Source organism: Solanum verrucosum, unplaced genomic scaffold (assembly GCF_900185275.1).
Source record: "Solanum verrucosum unplaced genomic scaffold, falcon-dt-bn FXZP01000261.1, whole genome shotgun sequence".
NCBI classification, from domain to species: Eukaryota; Viridiplantae; Streptophyta; class Magnoliopsida; order Solanales; family Solanaceae; genus Solanum; species Solanum verrucosum.
In genome coordinates this window covers 1,556,998-1,576,820 of record NW_026019969.1, presented here as the reverse complement: position 1 = coordinate 1,576,820, position 19,823 = coordinate 1,556,998, and the positions used below count along the sequence as shown (strand labels likewise).

General features: G+C 34.1%; 2 protein-coding genes across 2 annotated transcripts; both read right to left on the bottom strand.

Moving 5' to 3' along the window:
* Positions 1–1,458: 1,458 nt before the first annotated feature.
* Positions 1,459–3,942, bottom strand: LOC125816867 (probable aquaporin PIP1-5). The gene is made up of 4 exons (XM_049496514.1): positions 3,563–3,942; positions 2,319–2,614; positions 2,102–2,242; positions 1,459–1,733 (listed from the first exon to the last, which is right to left on the bottom strand). Exons 1-4 carry the CDS (start codon positions 3,885–3,887, stop codon positions 1,638–1,640), a joined length of 858 nt encoding a protein of 285 aa, XP_049352471.1. The 5' UTR covers positions 3,888–3,942; the 3' UTR covers positions 1,459–1,637.
* Positions 3,943–5,997: 2,055 nt separating this feature from the next.
* On the bottom strand, positions 5,998–17,525 carry LOC125816866 (signal peptide peptidase-like 4). The gene is made up of 14 exons (XM_049496513.1): positions 17,148–17,525; positions 14,722–14,880; positions 14,505–14,616; positions 14,064–14,183; positions 13,747–13,898; positions 13,419–13,601; positions 13,076–13,110; positions 10,844–11,006; positions 9,649–9,702; positions 8,635–8,727; positions 8,366–8,508; positions 7,910–7,980; positions 7,314–7,397; positions 5,998–6,616 (listed from the first exon to the last, which is right to left on the bottom strand). Exons 1-14 carry the CDS (start codon positions 17,292–17,294, stop codon positions 6,513–6,515), a joined length of 1,620 nt encoding a protein of 539 aa, XP_049352470.1. The 5' UTR covers positions 17,295–17,525; the 3' UTR covers positions 5,998–6,512.
* Positions 17,526–19,823: the final 2,298 nt, after the last annotated feature.

Here is a 19,823-nt window from a genome sequence, read left to right as displayed (position 1 = left end):
GGACCCCATGTTTTCTTGTTGCAAATTCATTAATTGACTATTAATGTATGAGTAATTTATTAGATGCAACAACTCTCCACCATACATATTTTCCACATTACATATGTTATATATTATATATATGTAATAGAAATATATATATGGATGCAGTAGCTTCACAGCTCCACCAACTTCCACCTATATTATATGTCATTTGCCTCCTCACTTAATTATTAGACCCTTATCTCTTTCTTTCTTTATTCTCTAGTATTTCTTTCATGATCGTCTCAACAAGATTGAGGGTCTAATTATTGGTCCATTTAACGTGTGTATATATATACATGGATCATAGGAATTGTACTATTTTTTAATGTGTTTATTAAAGTCTTCGAGTTCACCTCAAGTTTTACACAAGTCAAGTTCATCTAGTTTAAGTGCAACTTGACTTTGAGTACTTAACAAGTTTCAAATCATGAAAAAACAAGTTAATCCTCAAATTAGAGCTTATAATCAATTTCTCATCGCATATTTTTGAAACATATGAAATCTCTTGAGTTTGAATTTAAGTTATAGCTATTATATCGTCCTTTGTATCATAAAATTGCACGTTTTATATTTTAAATAGGCTGATCTTTAATATTTTAAATCTTGGGACAAAGGACAAATATATCTCCGAACTATCGTAAATAGTATGCAAATATCTTCCGTCATACTTTTGGGATATTGATGCCCCTACCATCCAAAAACTAGAGCATATATACTTTTCACTCTAACGGAAGACTAAATAGAGACAGGTGGTGCAATCTTATCCGTCAGGTCGGTGGATAAGATTATGACACGTGTATATCCATTAGTATAAAGGGTATATATACTCTAGTTTTTAAACGGCAGGGACATCAATGTCCCAAAAGTATGACGAAAGGTATCTGCATACCATTTACGATAGTTTAGGAATATATTCGTCCTTTTGCCCTTTAATCTTTATTGGATTCTTGTGTCTGGCCCCAACTGAAAAGAAAGAAACTTTGGGCTCCTTTTGAAGGATCCAATGTCCAATCTTAGCCCATTTATATATTGGCCCACTTTTGCTTTAGCCCACCCAAAAAGATGCCTTCCAAGTTTCCATTTTTCTTTTTAAATGCCTTACAAGTTACAAGTTCTGAACATTTTTAAATGTGCTACATTATAACAATAGAATTTCACTTATTCATATATATATATACACACTTGGTGCTGGATGTTTTAACGCGACATATTGAAGATGAGGTGTCATGGTGTATGTTATTTGCAGATGACTACAAGGTATATAGCAACACATTTTTACACTTGAAATAACAAGTCAGTTGCCATTTTAACCAAGTTATCATTAATGTTTAGCATACAAATTTACTTGTAATTATTTATAACTGATTTGATAATATAAAGAAAAATCACACCACCAGAAGTTAAAACTCTAAGCAAAAAAGATGACAGACATAATAATGCCATAATGAAAGGTAGAATAAATAAGATAAATTCAAGAACCAATACAATAATAAAGCATTACAGCAGCTTTTTGTACATGATAATTAAACATTAATGAACATCACTGTCAATCATAGCAAAGTAACCAAATACTGAAACAAGACATAGCCATAGCCAATAGGCCAAGGTGTTTCTCAGTTTCCACTCTTGAATGGAATGGCTCTTATGATAACTTGGTGGTATAAGGCAGCAAGTGCAGCTCCAATGAATGGTCCCACCCAGAAAATCCACTGCATTTTCAAAACAAAGAAAAAATGGAAATCTTTTAGCAACTCATATCGATAACTACGCTTCAGTCTCAAGTTGTCACTAGCTCTATGAATCCTTATCATGCATGTCGCTTCATTTAAACTCATCTTAGTCATCTATGAATCCTTATCGCACATGTCAGCATACTTTGTCATGACTTCTTCGCTTCCTATATCTTTTTCCAAACTGTTTTGAAATTCCTTGAGCTGAGTGTCTATCAGAAACTACTTCTCTACTCTACTTTTCAAGATAGGGATGAAGTCTAGGTATACTCTATCTTCTCCAAATCCCACTATTGGGATTACACGAGATAACTATTTTTATTAAGAAAATAATATAGGAAACTTACATGATCATCCCATGCATGTTCTTTGTTGTAGACAATGGCAGCACCTAGGCTTCTGGCAGGGTTAATGCCAGTGCCTGTGATAGGGATGGTAGCCAAATGAACCAAGAACACTGCAAATCCAATTGGGAGAGGAGCCAAAATCTAAAAAACACAACCCAGAGTTAGCATACATATCCATTTAATTAAGCTCAAAATGAGAAGTCAACTAAGTACTCACAGGGACATGGGAGTCTCTAGCATTTCTCTTGGCATCAGTAGCAGAGAAGACAGTGTAGACAAGAACAAAAGTGCCAATAATCTCAGCACCAAGGCCATCTCCCTTGGTGTAACCATGGGCAACAACATTGGCACCTCCACCCTTAGTCTCAAACAAAGATGGCTGGAACCCTTTGACAACACCAGCACCACAGATTGCACCAAGGCATTGCATCACAATGTAGAACACTGCCCTGGTTAGGGACAATTTCCTTGCCAGAAACAAACCAAATGTCACAGCAGGGTTAATGTGTCCACCTGATGATCAAAACCAAGAATTTTCTCAAGGTAAGAACACAAAGAACAAATTTAAAGAACTCAAGTTATATCTGTTAGCGGCACAAAGATTTCTTGCACTACAACAACAACATACCTAGTGTAATCTCACAAGTGGGGTATGAGGAGTGTGGTGTGTACACAGACCTTACCCCTTAGACCCTTGGCTCAAGTAAAGATAAAGACTTCTTGCACTATTAAGAGTAATTTAACTTATGTTAGCAAGTTACTTAATTACCATTTTTACTTGGTTAACATTTAATTTTTATCAAAGAAATTTACTTGTAACCTGCCTTAATAAGTAATCTGATTGTGTGATAGAACTTAAAACTCTATTAAAAAACCAATTCTCCAGGATCTGGCCATCTTTGGCTAAGGTACTACTTAGAATTTAATCAAGCTCTAGCAGAAGGAAACACCATTAGCATATCTAAAAAGACAATAACAACATTACATAAAAGAAAAAGAAAAAAAAAATTTTGTTCACCATATGGTCCAAAAGGAAATGCTAATTTTGTTTTTATATGAAACTCCAGAGTACTAGATACAATAAACTCAAAAGCTGGTAAAGACTGCAACTTGATAGGTTTTTTGTTTTCCTTCTACATGAGTAAGAAAAACACATTGAAGCTCCCATCTTTGAAGGAAAAAAGACTCAAACTTTGAAGCTAAACACACAATTTTAGATGAATATATGAACTATAGAGGTAAAAAGGACAAAAAATAAATCTCTCATCTATGAAGCAAAATATCACTAACATGATAGAAGACTACAACTTTGAAGCTAAACACACAACTTAAGGTGAATACACAAACTAGAGAGGTGAAAAGGACACATTAAAGCTCTCATCTTTGAAGCCAAACACACAACTTTAGGGTGAATACATAAACCATGTATGTAAAAAAGAGTCAAGAGAGATATATGTATACCTGATATGCCAGCAGTGCAGTAAACAAGGGCAAAAATCATACCCCCAAAAGCCCAAGCAATGCCTTGAACACCAACAGTACTACATTTGTTATTAGCCCTTGAATAACCCATAACAGTCAATACAGTTATGTAAAGGAACAAAAAAGTAGCCATGAACTCTGCAATCCCAGCTCTCCAAAAAGACCAAGAATGTAGCTCACCAGCCTCAAAAAATGGTGCTGGTGGTGCCTCCTTGTAGTCCTTGCTCTGTGCTGAAGTCCCTAATGGCTGCCTTTCTGAATACTTGTTTGCTCCAACCTTCACATCCTCTTCTTTCCCCTCCATTTTTACAAAAAAACTCTTCAAGATTATGCCAAAGAAAACAACTTTTGCTTTGTGTGTTGTCAAGATTGTGGAGATGGTGATTCTTTTTATAGAGGGAATTCCCTTTGCTGACAAATATTGTCTACTTTTTCATTTGTGACCCTTGAGGTTACCAATATTGTCAACCAAGTATCCAATTTATGAGAAATTGACAATTTTGTAATCTATTTAAGAAATTAAAGTCTATAGAATCATTCCATGTTTATCAAGTGTATTAGTTTTTTAAAAGAAAACTCATAATTTGATTTCTTTGTCTAGACAAAGCAAGGTTTATTTGTCAATTGTTGATAGCAATTTATTAGTTATCATCAAAATAACAAATTATTCATATTATTATTATCACCCTCAAACTTATCTATACAAAATATAAATTTACTTTAAAGCAAACTATCAAGCAACTACATAATTCTCTAGTCAAGTAAGTAAAAAATAGTGACTGTTATTTGTATATTTCAATCTAATTTCTGTTTGAGACGCAATAGCATAGAATTTCATACTTTAACTATGTGAACTAAATTATCTATTTATGAATGTGTATTCAGAAAAAAAAAAAACTCTAATGAGGACATAAATAGGAAAAAGAAATATAATTACTTAAAAGAATCAATATTTTGCCAAATTCAGTTTAAAGCAATATGATGAGTGTGAAGAAAATGCTTAGCTGTTAAAACAAGGAAATAAAAGGGTGGAGTAAAGTGTAAATTATGTAAAAAAGAAAAGGACATGAAGAAAAAGAAAGAATGGGAATTAGGGAGGGAAGTTTAATTTTAGGTAAAGTTGTTCTTTTCATACTCAAGTATATTTGTCTCTTTGGTTCATTTCTTTTTTAAAAAAAAATTATTTTTGCTTTTTCTCTTTAGTTTTGTGTGTGATAAAGTTTAAAGAGCAGCATTAGGCTAGATGTTTCTGGAAAAATGTAGCAATAAAAAGAGAAACAAGTGAGGGGTCAGGTCAGTTGAGCTGTCATACTCATTTTCCATTGAACAACAAACCTTTTTCTAAAGTTTTACTATTTTCACAATTTGTGCTAATCAACATGTAGTTAGCTAATCTTGTTTTATCTTAATTTTAAACTATTTAATTAATTAACAAAGCTGATTCACAAATCCAAAATCATTTGCTGCAGAGTCTTAGTGAGTGGCATGCACACAATTTTGGTGGTAGCTTACTGATGGTGGTGATGGTTGTGTTGTTGTGACATATAATCGTGATGGTTGTATATATGATAATTGGTGGTTGATAGTAATCATTATTGGGGTGAAAGTGATTGATAATGGTGATTGTGTGGTGATCGCATAACGTTAAAACTTACCGTTGATAAATCAAGATTTGAATTAAATGTAACGTTCAATTCTTAAAAAGAAGCCCTCTAGATTTTATCACCTTATCTAATACTACTATATACTACTATAAATTAAGAAAAAACAAAAACAACATGGACTGGAAAAGCAAAAAAGCAAAAGGATTCTTGATTAGGAATTACTCCTTGTGTGTCTATTTATGTGACCTATTTCATTTTTCGAGACTCAAACAATTTAAATTTGATAGAGAATATATTTGCACATAAAATTTTCAATTTTTTTGAAATGAAATTTATATATTTGTAAACTACATAAAAAATGTTATAAGGCATAATAATTGACAAACCAAAATATTTAAAAGAAAAATTTACAGTTAAAGATAAACTTGTTTGAATCTTGAAATTCGAAATATGTCATATAAATTAAGACGAAGGAAAATACTAAAGTAGAGAGGATGTAATTTTTAAAACTTTGAAGTCATAAAATGTACTATTCCTATCAAAGAAGGGACCGTTAGAGAAAGTTTCAAAAGGTGTTTCACGAAAATCAACGCTAACGGTCGCACATGCCGTTGATGATCATGTTGCTGCTTTTGTGTTTTTGGGGCCTTTGGCAACTCAACCATAATCATTATTTTAAAGGCAAAAAATTTAAAATGTATCGAACGAACAATTATATCAAATTTCAATATAATATGCATTTGAACATATATTATCACTTAATATATCTGTTGTGTAAAACATGTTTGTCATGAGGGTTCCAAATTGCTAGATAATGTTGCTAGAAGTGTAAACAGAACTTACTAATAAAATGATTTCTGCTCAAAGAAACAAAACCATAGTTGAGTAAATAACATCTACTGTTCACTGAACAGCCCTCAAGTTAGTACAAAAGCTGCACAATGTAAGCTAAAACAAGTTGTGTTATACAAAAGTTGTCTTTTTTTCCTACTATAGATGAAATTACTGCACACTGGCTTCGTCCAAAGAAGCGCGATTACAGCTACTGCCTGATGGTGACAGGATTTGAACAGCTTAAGGCATGAAGCTTGGCAGGTGCACGGGCAGTACAACTCTACTTTAAACTACAAGTTCTACATCTCAGCTTTTCTGCTAAGCAGTGATATGTCTCTGCTCAGCGTTCACAACAAGGGCAGTCTACTAAAGTGTCCAGCTATCTTCAGAGTTCTACCCTCTTGAACGATTTTACTCTTATACACCAACGTGTATATGGAGAAATCAGAGTTATGCGTGGATTACAGATTGATGGCTTGTCTACTATCTAGTTACTCTGGTTGAAGCCGGACATGCGGGCAAGGCCTGTCTGGCTCTCCTCTTGTCCATAGATGCTTGAGATCACCTCTTTGCTTTCCCAGCGTCAAAAATGTGCCTAACATGAGCAATAACAAATGTTTAAAGTGATGAGCATTAATATAGAAAATGAAAAGTTCAAGCTTTTATTGTTTAGCGTTAGAGTGGGTTAGAGTCACACATTGGTTGGGGAATGGACTAGTGGTCTACTTATATACTCTTGGGCAATTCCTCATTCTTCTCTCGTAATACCCCTCGTCTTTTCGTTCATAACTCTAATGCGCTGGACTTCTCTCTCTCAAAATACAATAGCCTCATATGCCACTATGGGCTCCCTCATCTCTCCCTCAGCCATCTAGACACCGACTTTGCTTTAGTTCCACTCTTATGCCTGTTGAACGTATGCTTTCTTTACTCTAGATTCATTCTTCAACTGGTGTCTCATAACTTCAGCCTCTCTCTTCTCAAATGAAAAAAAAAAAAAAAAAAGATGAACAAAAATAATAACCAAAACAATTTCCAAATGAACTTTCATCTCCTAAAATGATTGACTTTGGATAATACCTCACCTCATAAGCTAGCTTCTAGACTTGAAGGTCCATTTCTTTACACTCATTCATTCCGATGTTAATTCTCACTTCTTTTACATGGAGTGACCCTATGTGTGTTTATGGTGGTAGATTATAGTGCACAGTGGTAGACTATCACTAGAATCAAATGTTATCGGCTTGGCTGCTCCATTATGAGAGATGTTTTTTGTGCTTCATGTAACATACCTAGTGTGAAAGGAACAATGTAAAGCAAAGCAGGTTGACCATGACCATCCATCAAATTCAGTGCCACATATGTAGTGAGCAAACCTGTAAAAGGAAAGAAAGAATTAACAGGCAAACAGAGACTTGCATTGGTTCTAAATCTTGAAAAACACTGATCAACAGTACAAATGGATGCTAATACATCATACATACGCAATAGTTCGATTGTTTACACAAAACATATTAACTTCTCTTGACATGGTAAAAAACATACATATCAAGCTCAGACACTAACATATCACTCCTCAAACTTCGCCTAATGCCTGAAATACTTATAATTGAAGTATTTGTTATTAGTAGGAAAATGGGCATAAACCAAGTATCATGACTGCAGTTAATCACTTAACCATGATCAAGTTGCATATTTCTGTGAGATAGTCCTCTGCTATTTCAGATTAAAGAGGTGAAGAGAAGGGAGAAAGAGAGAGGGATGAAACATAGAAAACACCAACCAGCAAGCATTTCTATTGACAACAAGAAAATGCTGTTCCATTTGGTCACAATCAAAAGTACATTGCGCTAAATAAGTTTACTCCCATTTTTTGAAGAATCAATACCTAAACCATAAGCAAGCATAGCCCACAAGAAGTATCCATCTCGAAGTCTCTTATTACACAGCCAGTCGTACCTGCAACAAAGAACAAAATCGATGGGAAAAAACAAAAACAAAAAAAAGGTATAAAGCTTTGGACTGCTTTAATTTTTTGAACTTACAAGCATTCATCATTTAAAATGATAACCTATTATTCAATCTTTCTTTTAAGTCTTGAGATTAACTTAAATTGCTCATCTGAAGAATCAGAAATATTCAACATGGAAGCACTTAATTATGCAGCCATGTCTCACAGAGGCAATCATAGGCTCTTTTGGAGAATGGAAAAATAAGTATACTGAAAATAAAATTGAAGCCTCCAAGAAATATAGGACTTGATGGAACCACATCAAGGTAGAAAATAAAAATAAAAACAAAACAAAACAAACAAAAATAGTTTCATTCAGCTCCATGGTCAAACCTTAAAGAAAATGCTACCAGTAAACCTGGTAAAATTATGTCACCAAATCCAATGATACTGTAGCCATGCCAAGGATCAAACAACCGTGGGATTTTCAGTAACATAGGAATGCCATCTTCTCCGCTTTTATCACCTCGTGCAACCTACAACAGAGAAATTGATCACATTTCCAGAGCAATAGCCAAAGTTTCATAGTGATAACTGATAACAAGGAAAAAAGTACACAAACAACATAAATAAGAAACTCTACAAGCAAATAAAGAGCTTACCACTATCATCACACTCTTATGGAACAAACTTTTGGAAAGAAACACCCAGAAAAGGTCATACAATAAAGAACAACTCAGAAGAACTGTTCCCACCTGATATAGTCAAGGAAAATAAAGGATAATGTCAGACTGCCAGTAATACTGATAATCTTTGCACTACTCACCAAGAATTCAAGTCTAGAAGGACCAATAAATCAACACAGTAAAAGATAAATCCTGAACCAAAGTATTAGTAAAAACTGTTGTTTTTTTCTTATAGTTGTTTGGCTGCAGGACAAAAGAGATACAACATGAACTGCAGAGAAATCAGCCGTGAAGCATTTTCCCAATAGGAGGAGGAGAATTGAGATGACTACACAAATGATGGATTCTGAAACCATGATCTCGTCTTTCTAAACCTCTTCTACAAATATTTTTTTATATGGTAATTTGCTCCCTTAGTGACTTGAACCCACAACCTTAAGGTTGGTGGTGGAGGGGCTTTCCACTTGAGCTATCCCTCTTCTCCAAATAAATAGAGCAGGTCTTTGATTTGCTTAATAAGCATTTTAGTGGCTCTAAAGAGAGTTATATTATCCATCTAGGGACTGTACTCATTTGATAAACTTCTTGAGCTTAAGAAGATTTAAGTGAATAAAGGGTAATTGAGATTACTTAGTGGTAACTCTCTGTATTTTAATGTATATACAAAGAAGTAAGTCAAAGGTGATTCACAACTTTCTCCATACTTTCTCCTCGTTTCTTATTAGTTGTTGACAATTGAAAAGCAAAATAGAATTTCTACTGAAGTAAAAGGTTAACTTCTGTAGAGTTTAGGTTTTGGAGGAGCACTTATCTACTTAATAGTTGATGTCGAGAACAGGGATACCACAATACATTAAGACATTGCTCATCCACAGTAAAATTTCAAGCTTTATTGAGAGAGTCCAGGAATATACCATTTCCTAAAACCAAAACATTATATAAACTGTAAAGCTGTAACACAATAAAAAACAGCAGCATGAATTGTTTTACCTTGAGGTTTGGAATCTGCACAACCTGGAGAACCGTGATGATCAATGCAATACCCTAGTTAAGAGAGATCATCAGTCCATTACCTTGAGTCAATACTAATAAGAATAAAAATAGAGCTATCCAATTATCAAGTTACCCTATTTTCGTTTTCTCCTGCAGCTTGGGGGTTGGGGTAGCTCTCCCTAGTGTCTAGATATATAATCATACCTATTGAAAGTAGTGGTAGCCAAAGAATAGGAGTTGATATTCCAACACTGAAAAATATGCCTAAAACACCCCCATGTCGCAGGGTGAACAAAAACATATTTCCAAGTGTCTGGAAAAGAGTAAAATGTTTACAGATTTAAATCATCAAACGTTCTTACAGGAAACAGGAAATTGCACCAGAAGTACAGTAGTTCCAAGAGAACAAAAGACAATGAGAACAGAACTTGATAACTCAAAGAAAGAACACCAGAAAAAGAAGAAGCAGAAGCCAATATTATTCTCTTGAAATCCAAAGATGAAAAGAATTCAAGCACATAGGTACGTCAATTCAAGAGCAAAGATGTTACCAGTAATCTGATAATATAGAAGAAAGCTTCCATTTCCCCCCTCACAACCACATTTTTAAGCACATACCTACTGTTTAAATAAAATAAAAAACATGTCTACTCTTTTTAAGCATATCGTGTCATCCTTAAGATAGCATCTGCAAAAGATTTTTTTTTTCTTTTGTAGCACACAGAAAGGGTTTTCTGCTCTGGAATTTTTAATTTTTTTTTTATAACTGTAGTGTCTGGAACAACTTTCTCGCACCTCGATTAATTCCACGAGCTACCTGCCACCTCCCACCAGCAACAGGTACCAGGTGACTTTGCCCACCAAGGCTAGGATAGATGGGAAGAATAGGCTTTTTTGACGAGGTAAAATTTTGTTTCTATAAATTTGTTATCTCCATCATAATATGTTAACCTTAACAATTTCCACTAACCAAGAAGATTAAATCCAAAGCAGGTGGTAAGAAGTGGTTTGACATCCCACCAACCAAGCCCATAAAAGAAAAGGAAAAAAGAAAACCATGGTTAGATAAGTGTAACTCTCTACCCACTAGGTCAGGGTTAAAACTGTGAAGAGAAAAAAGGAAATAGAGGAGATACAAGCACCTGAGATGATATTAGACAAAAGAATAGTGTGAAAATGCAGCAACACTTACAAGTATATCTTGACCTATCCAAGCAAAGGAGATGTGACGGTAAACTGCCCACAGAACTGCAAAGGCTATGCAGAATGGAGAAATCGCCAGCGTCAGATATGAAACAGGTCCCAGAAAAGGAATTTTAATGTATGACTGTCCAAAACGTTCAAACCATCTGAAACTATATATAATGAATGTTAGCTACACTTCTAAGAACCACCAGCAACTTGAGTTGTGGCATGTAAAATGAACTTAAATCTTATTTCAAGAAAATATAAATAAGATTTTGGTAGCAAAGACTTTGACAAAAACAATTGATTACAAGGTGTATATAATGCACCACAATGAAAGAGCACACGCCCAGGGTGATCTGAAAGAGTACATGTCCCCTCCTCCCAGCAAAAGAAAAGGAAAAGAAGGATAAAAGGCATATTTGATAATGCTCCTGTACAGCTGTACTTTACAGTGAAGGTCTAAGCCACAGTCACTTTCATCAAAGCACGCAAAGCTGGACCTTAATAACTAGTACTACTCTGGTGGGAACTAAATGACCCATCACACATGAAAGGATGTAAAAAGATCAACAACAACATTTCACATGGCCAAATCGTTATTAGAAAGGAACATCATGCGTTACTGTTTGTGATCATGTTTAAACAACAGATGTTGGATGATTTACAGCAACAACCGTAATCTTTGTTTTGTTTTGAAGAAAGAGCGACCGTAATCTTTCTTTATGCCACTCATAAATGGTTGGTGTTTTTGGTTGAGAAGTTTAAAACAATGGTACAGTCAAACTTTGAGATGGTAAAAGCCTTTCTTCCTACATAGGTACGGTAAGAAGGTAAATGCCTCTCAAAAGGCAGGTTTATGGAAACAGAATTTCAAAAGAACGAACATGTAATGCTAATGTGACTGCTACTGTTGTGTATGATTGTGGCCATTTATGATGGAAAATATAATCGCGGTTAACGCTTGAAAAGTGTGATGTAAAACATTGAGGGGATAACATGTGAAGTTAGAGAACAAGAAATTCCTTTTCCATTTTGCCTTTTAATTTGTTGACTTCCAAGAAAGCTATTACTCCCTCTGCCCAACAATACTTGTCCACTATACTAAAAATTGATGCCCAACAATACTTGTCCACTTTATGAAATCCATGGATAATTTTACACTTAGTTCCTAATTTACCCTTATCATTAATTATAGTCATTTCCCTATTACATTTTTCAAGACATTGTATTTATTATATTCAAAGGGTGATATAGTAAAATTACCCTTCTATTTATAGTTTCTTAAGGGGTGTGCCAAGTCAATAGTGGACAACTATTGTTGGACAGAGGGATAATAAAAGTTTTGAAAAACAACAAAATGATGTCACATTCAGTTCCACCAAAACCTGCAAGAATCTCACTTGTATTTATTATCACATGATCAAGATCTATGCACAATGCAACCACAGGTCAATATTACCAAGGGCCAGGATTGCAGAACATATCACAGAGCGTCAGAAATAGAAAAATAAGTTGTGCTAGTGGTGCCAAAGAAAGAGAGAAACTAGCTCTAAACTTGCTTCAAACCAATGACGGGGGCTTCATATCCACTATTAGATATGATCTGATATCACTCTAACTAATTAGGCTTCGGGCCCTGAATCCTAGATAGAATTTTAACAAGATCTAAATATGCAATTGTATAAGTTGATGTGAAACTTGTATTTGTTTTCCATGCACAGCTGCCTAATTACAGATTGATTTTCATTCTTGGTCTTTCTTGGAGCAGTTTTACTATAGAATTTCTGAAGCCAAAAAGAAGAGTGCTGACTGCCAGTTGGAAAAGTAAGAATAATGAGAATTTGCTTGAAGCAAGAGATGTTTTTCCTTTGTTTTCTAGTGACAATGGATGATGTTCAGAACAAAAATATGCGGCAATGAAATCAGCCAACCTACTCAACCCTCCATGTTTGAAACTTCACTTTCCAACCACTTCTTTTTCTGGAAAGCTTTGCTAGCCTTTCTAGTTTGCAGAGCGTTTGCTTGGACAGTTTATCATAAAGATATTTGAAGAAGTTTTTTTAATTAATTTCTAACAAACTTCTATAAAACAACAAAACAAAATCTTTACTTCTTTCAGAAAACTTTTCTCAAAAGCTTCTCCTGAAAACAACGCAAACGTGGTTTTGCTTAGTGGAGCATTTGACACACTGTAGCTAAGAAAATCATATATGAATAGCACCAATAAGATACATACCATGATAGCAAAGCGACCAAACAAGTTTGTAGACCCTGTAAGGACAATGTGAGAAAGGTGTTACTTCAAATATCATCCGCATGAAGATGAATGATTTAAACCTCATTCAATCCATTCACGTCTTTCCTACATGTGAAGGATGTGCTAGCAAGTTCTTAACTCAGATGGATTAATGAAAGGGGTTGCCAATGGATGAAATTACAATGGAAACAAATATGAAAGGAATTGTGACATGAAAAAGATAACGTCCTGATTTCCATTCATATTTAGGGTCTTGTTATTTGCGTAAAATCTTATGTATTGCTACCCTTGAATTAAGTCTCCTTCTATTGGTATGACATACCTCAACACCCCCAATGGCGAATAGAACCACTAGAACCTCTATAAACCAGGAGGACATCAATTTGTAAAGCATAATCAAGAAGCAGGATGCAACCACCACGAACAGAACTGCTGATATTATGTTGATTTCCAGCACAACACCGGAACGAGACCCCTCTGTGACATTGCATTCATTTGAGCCATCCTGTGAGATTTAAGATACATATATCAACCAAACTGCTAAGGAAAGATGCAGTGAGTTTCATGCTTCAAAATCGCAAAATACATGGGATGCTGCTAAAGAGCAGGAATAATAAATAGGAGAGGGAGAGGAATGTTTGTGACTTTACTTTTAAGAGCTTGTCCTGCTCAATTGCAGCTTCTCTGGCACGCCATGCAGACCAATAAGAAGCACATAATATGGTAGCAACTGCCATAAGCCATAAAAATACTTCAGCTACATCGACCATTGGGCGCTTTGGAGAGTACAGCTGTACAGAAACTGAAAGACAGAAAATCTTTTAGTCATTATTTCAGAAACAAATCAGCAATAATAGAGACCATGTCAGATAATCTCAGCTAACTATGCAAATGGAGCTATAAGCTGTGCCCCCCCCCACCCTTCCCAAATAGACCTACAAAAAAAGTACAATACCACGAGACTCACCAGAAGAGCTATTTCCAAGAAACTTTATCAGGCTTGTGCCAGCATGTTGTGGGAGCATGATAGCAGGGATACCAATGTCCAAGTCATGTTCATGGGGTTCACAAACCATCTTGAAGAGCTCTACATAGCATTAAGAGAACATAAGTTATATGTAGCCGTTTGCATGTGCATATCAAGATACTAAGCAATGGTGGTAATACAGGAGTTTATCGGATGATTTTAGTTTTTCCATAGGGCACACTGTGATGACGTTCCAAGACAATATCAAAATTGATCACTGAAATTTGATAATAAGGAAATAGCACTGCCTGTAGTTCAAAAAATAAATCATGACTGTTGGTTGGCTGAATGCAGTTTCCACAAGACAATCAAGAATGAGCCAATTCATATTGGAAGTTTTTAAACAACATAGATAATAATACTTAGGAAGAGCACTTGAACCTGTTTGGTTGTTTATTATGAGGATAGCTGAAGCACCGGCATCTTCTGCAACGTTAGCTTTGGTAGTGAAACTGCAATTACCTCGGTGCACCAGGATAGCCTCACCAGTGAGCTACACATATTAGAAACCTAAATTTTGAGTTCACTATACAAATGACATTTTTTTGAGGTTTCCAGCCAAATATGCTTTCAACAGGAGAAATAAATGTGAAGCAACCTTATTCCTAGGTGTGCTACAACAATCCGGAGGGTCTGCAAAAGCCAGTCTTGTCTGATTAGCACGCTTCTCCTTTGATTCCAATGTCGGTCCAAATCGAGCACCAACACCAACAAACTCTGTTACTTCTATACCGTCAACCCAGATCGGAACTTTGACCTAGTTGAGGAATTTAGATAATATGTCCAATTACTAGTGTGAGACAAAGAGACTCCAATAAACATATACAAGTAATAAAATATTTGACGCAAAATTAAAGTAACATCTAAACGGCAGTCTGCTTCCACGTGAAACTGACAACAGTTCTATCTTGTTCAACCTTTTTAGATTCTTTTGGACTGATATCTTATGCAAAGACTATCCAATATGAGCATAAGATACAACAGTCAAGTGTTCCAATTAGGGCTTACATCAAAATTAGGACCACCTAATGCCTCATATCCCATAGTGGAAGAAAAAGAGAGGTCATAGAACCAATATTCACGAAAGTGGTTATTCTTCACTTTTTGTTTTTCCATGTTGAAAGTGATCAGACTTGGGAAAAGAGTAAAAAAGGTACTATACATTGTATAGATGCTGGAACCTGCATTGACATAATCTCTTATTAGGATTAGGAAAAGGGAAGATGGTATTCAGTGGGGGTCATTTTGTTACACAACACCTGTTTGGGCTTCTTGTCTAGGAAAGTTGGCCATTACTTCTAATGGCTCATTGAAGGACTTTCAACTTGAGAGGTAGAGTTCCATATTACTTTTTGTCTTTATATAACCTAAGTTGCTCGGATTTGGTTGCAGGTGTCCTATACGGATGCGGATCTAGAGGTCGGATCTTTCATGATCTAATTAAAGATTCGGGGGTACAAATCTAGGTATGGATACGAGTACGGGGATTCAACTAAAAATAATTCAAATATCTAAAAATGAGTTACAAAAATATGAGCCGAGAGGGTCTATCAGAAACAACTTTTCTATCTTCACAAGGTAGGGGCAAGGCTACATATAGTCGTATACACTACCCTCTCCACACCCCACTTGTGGAATTACACTGGGTATGTTGTTCTAGAGTTATAAATGAAGTGTCCAAGCAACTTAGGATATACCATACAACATCTTGATAACAAACTTCCCCACTTCCGAAATTCAATTAAGTGATTAACTATAATCATATATTAACTGAAGATTAATTGGGGAGGTGCAATCATATTTTTGCTGAAGAGGAACTGTCGAAGTACTATCATATTAATTGGGGAGGTGCAATCTTATTTTTGCTGAAGAGGAACTATGGAAGTACAATCATATTTTTACATAACTCTTAAATGGCAAGCCACTCAATCAGGGGCAATTTCAAGTAACTGGAAGTGGGAGCGCCCACGGCTCTAGTCTCAACCTCTTTATGAGAGTGTATTAGGAACTTCTAAAGATTATACTAAATTTACACCCTCCTCAAGAAAAGTGTAAGGGGTGCAATAATAATCTGCATTCGCTAATTTAAAATCCTAGATCCGCCACCTTTTTTCCTTTTTAATAAAGTAGATTCACCACTTCATTCAAACTCTTATTTCTTAATTTACATGCCATGGGACAATGAGGAAAGAAATTGAGAGCACGGTGGGAGGGCCTAGAAAACCAATGCATCCTTCCCTTTTTTTAAAAAATAAAGTATGCACGCGATGCATCATATCACTAACTTAGCAACTTAATTGTCAAGCTGCAAATCAGCACCAAAACAAAGAAAATGTGAACCAAACCATTTTTATTGTGATTTGGATAAAGGTGGTTTTTTCAGCAACTCCCATGCACCTCTACTATTTCGCACGATACCTGCCCGTTACAGACATTGGATAGCTTTATCCACCTCGGACTTAGATAGGTAAGAAGAAATCACCTAACTCTTTTATCAACCGTAAGGTCACCCTTGATTGCTAATGTCACAGTTCCCTTTAATTGTTCAAATGATAAATATAATTAAACACATATAGCATAATAATAGCAAGTATATCACTCAAATATTGTTGATAAATCGCCAGACAAACACAAACAATCAAGTAACATAGTCTCAATGGGTTCGGCTCTATGAATTCTCTACATCAATTTCACTCTGTTAGATCAAATTTCATTTCAGTACCAACTAATTAAAACACACATAAACACCCCCAAAATAAAAACACAAGAAGTGGGGAAAAAATCACACAATTCTCAACAAACCAAACCTACAATTCCCCATTCATAACTAGAACTAGAATACCAGTACAGTACAGATAGAACAATGTCACCAAAATTAAGTTTTTCTAGCATATTTGGTGAACTAACTTCTTGTAGCTAAAGAATGAAGAGAACCAGAAAAATTAACCAACTTTTAGCTAAAAAAAGACTCAATTTTGAACTGAAACACTAAAAAACAGTTGAAATCAAGAATCAGAAGATTACCAGAACAAAATTGTTGCTACAACCAGGTCGACTTGGAGCAATATCATCTTGGTGAACTATATCACCCCCACTAACTAAACCAGTACATAGCACAAGTACAACAACAAAAACAGCACAAATTGAACAATCCACTTTCTTGAACTCCATGAAATTCAACAAACCTAAAATAAAAAACTCTCCTTTTTTATTTTTTTGAGCAAATCTTGGAGATCAAAGGTAAAATGGTGAAATGGGTGTTGTTCTTTTTTCTTTTTTTTTATTCCCTTTTGCACTTTTTTTTTTTGGTGGAAGATGTGAAGAAAGACATGGGAAGTGGGGGATATATGTACGAAAACAAAAAAATGAGTCATAAAGAAAGATAATATTCAATTAAAGTACTGTTTTAGTCTTTTTATTTTAATTTGTTTTGTTTAATTATTAGTATTATTATTAATGAGTTGTTGTGTTTCTTGTTGGTTTTTTTCTACTCTCACTAATGACGCGTGGACCACACGTACTTTTAAGGTATTTGACTATTTTAATAATAAGTCACCTCAATTTTTTGTAGTGGAAACTTTCTTATCCTATCTTATGGATGTGTCACTAATTGGTATATTTATGTATTGTCATTTCTTCATGAAAGGTGACATTGCCTTTTGAGATTTTTAGAAACACCTTTAAGTGTTTGATACGGAGTTTCAATTTATATAACATATTTTTTTAAAATTTATTATTAAAAAAATATTCAATTTATTCTTAGTGAAATGATAAATATTTAAATATTATTTTAGATTACAAGTTTTATTTATTTTTCTTCTTAAATTTTGTGTTAAGTCAAACGATGTCACATTAAATAAAACCAAAAGAGTAAGAGTTTTTTCATTTTTTTTATAAGAAATGAGTGAATTCTAAATAGCACTAAAAGTTATATTTGGAATTTGAAAATTAATATTTAAAATCTTATAATTTAGTAAACTACATATTGTATTTGTTAATTTCTTAATAGATTTGTTATACTAAAGTGCACTTATTTTTGTGGAGCCAATCAAGTGAGAATACACACACGACCTATCTATAATAATTAGGTGGAGCCAATGAAGTGATAATACACGCATAACGTCGTTATTTTCTTGATTTTAATTTTCTTTCAACAAAAAAATTTTGAAAAAAAAAAAAACTATAGTTGAGTACCATATGAGAATCAACTCTAAAGTAGCACAATCATAAAAATTCGATTAGTATTAACTCTTTCAAATTTTTGCGATTATATATAACTATAAGGTATAACTTTCGCAATCGTTTTCAAGTAATCCCAATCCAAAACATTATTTATTGAGGTGGTTTTCACTTGCCAAATCATGTGGAAAATGCAACAAATTATAGAAATGACTCACAAGATACAACAAACAACATAAAAAGTCTAGAAGCTAATTGACGTCATGATGTATGAAATGATTGTTTAATTAATGACGATTGATAAATTAGTTTTCGAAAAAACTTTTGTAAAATAATTTGGAGGAAAAAGAAGGTTATATGACATATCTGCTTGAATTAATTACAGTCTCAAAAAATTGTTCTTTATGAACAATTATTTGTGAAAACTTATTTATTGGAGTAATTATTTTAGTTTCAATAGTACTACTATTTTTTTAAAATTCAATCATTTCCTTACACGTACACAAAAAAAAATAGACAAACCTTGTCCCTAGATACCAAAACCATCACGATCACATTTTTCTCGTTGCAGACTTTTCTACATTATTATACGCATCTTTTTTCTGTTATTTCGAACTGAAAGTTGAGCAACAACGCATAATTATTTTTCACTTTCAATCTTAAGATTATGAGTTTGAATAAAAAAAAATAAGAGTTCTAATAAAGGTTAGCAATATCATTTTATTAGTGGATACGAAGACTTAGAGATTGTTTCCAATAAAATTTGATAATAAAAAAAAGAGCAACTTTCACATATAGCAAAAATAAAAATCATATTTGTATGTTATAGCTATAGTTTGCATAATTGCGTTCCATAGCAAATTTTATGTTTGCTATGGAGCTTTTGATTTGTATAATTCGCTACAAATATTCAATTTTATACAAATTGTTCAGTTTTGTATAAATTCATTTATACATGTAATTTATATAATAAGATCTGTATTTGTATAATTATAAGTGTATATGACGAAAATGCATGTATTTGTATAAACATTCTTCTCTCGCTTTATACAAACACAAACGCATTTTATATCGAAATGTATAAAATGGCTAATTGTATACCGAATTAGATAGCAAAAAAGGGGATGTTTGCTACGAATTACCATTAAAATAAACTATGACTATATCATTTAATTTGAATTAATAGTTTGTTATTTCATACAATTTTCTAAAAAAAAAAATCTCACTTTAATATGAATAGTGGAGAGACGTGCCTGAACCAGAGGTCTCAGGTTTGACTTTCGAGCCCCAAATATGAAAAAAATCACGTTGAAAGCATACCCTGAATAGATCCTATAGTGCGTAATCTAAATTTAATCGGAACTTTAATGTGGACTTCAAATAGCGGATGAATAAAAAAAAGAGTTGAGAGACGTGAAGTATAAGGAAAATTTGAAAGCGCGTAGATGAAAAATGGAGGTTGTTACCGGCTACGTATGGGACCGGTAAACAGAGATGTCCGTATAAACCGTACGACAAGAA

What these genes read in the sequence shown, in the direction of transcription:
- LOC125816867 (XM_049496514.1), bottom strand. Translation starts at nt 3,887, where the DNA reads ATGGAGGGGAAAGAAGAGGATGTGAAGGTTGGAGCAAACAAGTATTCA. An exon ending in CTGCACTGCTGGCATATCAG is followed by an intron (nt 2,615 to 3,562) that starts GTATACATATAT and finishes TTTGATCATCAG; the next exon opens with GTGGACACATTAACCCTGCT. An exon ending in CTAGAGACTCCCATGTCCCT is followed by an intron (nt 2,243 to 2,318) that starts GTGAGTACTTAG and finishes TGTGTTTTTTAG; the next exon opens with ATTTTGGCTCCTCTCCCAAT.
- LOC125816866 (XM_049496513.1), bottom strand. Translation starts at nt 17,294, where the DNA reads ATGGAGTTCAAGAAAGTGGATTGTTCAATTTGTGCTGTTTTTGTTGTT. An exon ending in AGCAGGACAAGCTCTTAAAA is followed by an intron (nt 13,602 to 13,746) that starts GTAAAGTCACAA and finishes TAAATCTCACAG; the next exon opens with GATGGCTCAAATGAATGCAA. An exon ending in CTGGTAGCATTTTCTTTAAG is followed by an intron (nt 7,981 to 8,365) that starts GTTTGACCATGG and finishes TCTTTGTTGCAG; the next exon opens with GTACGACTGGCTGTGTAATA.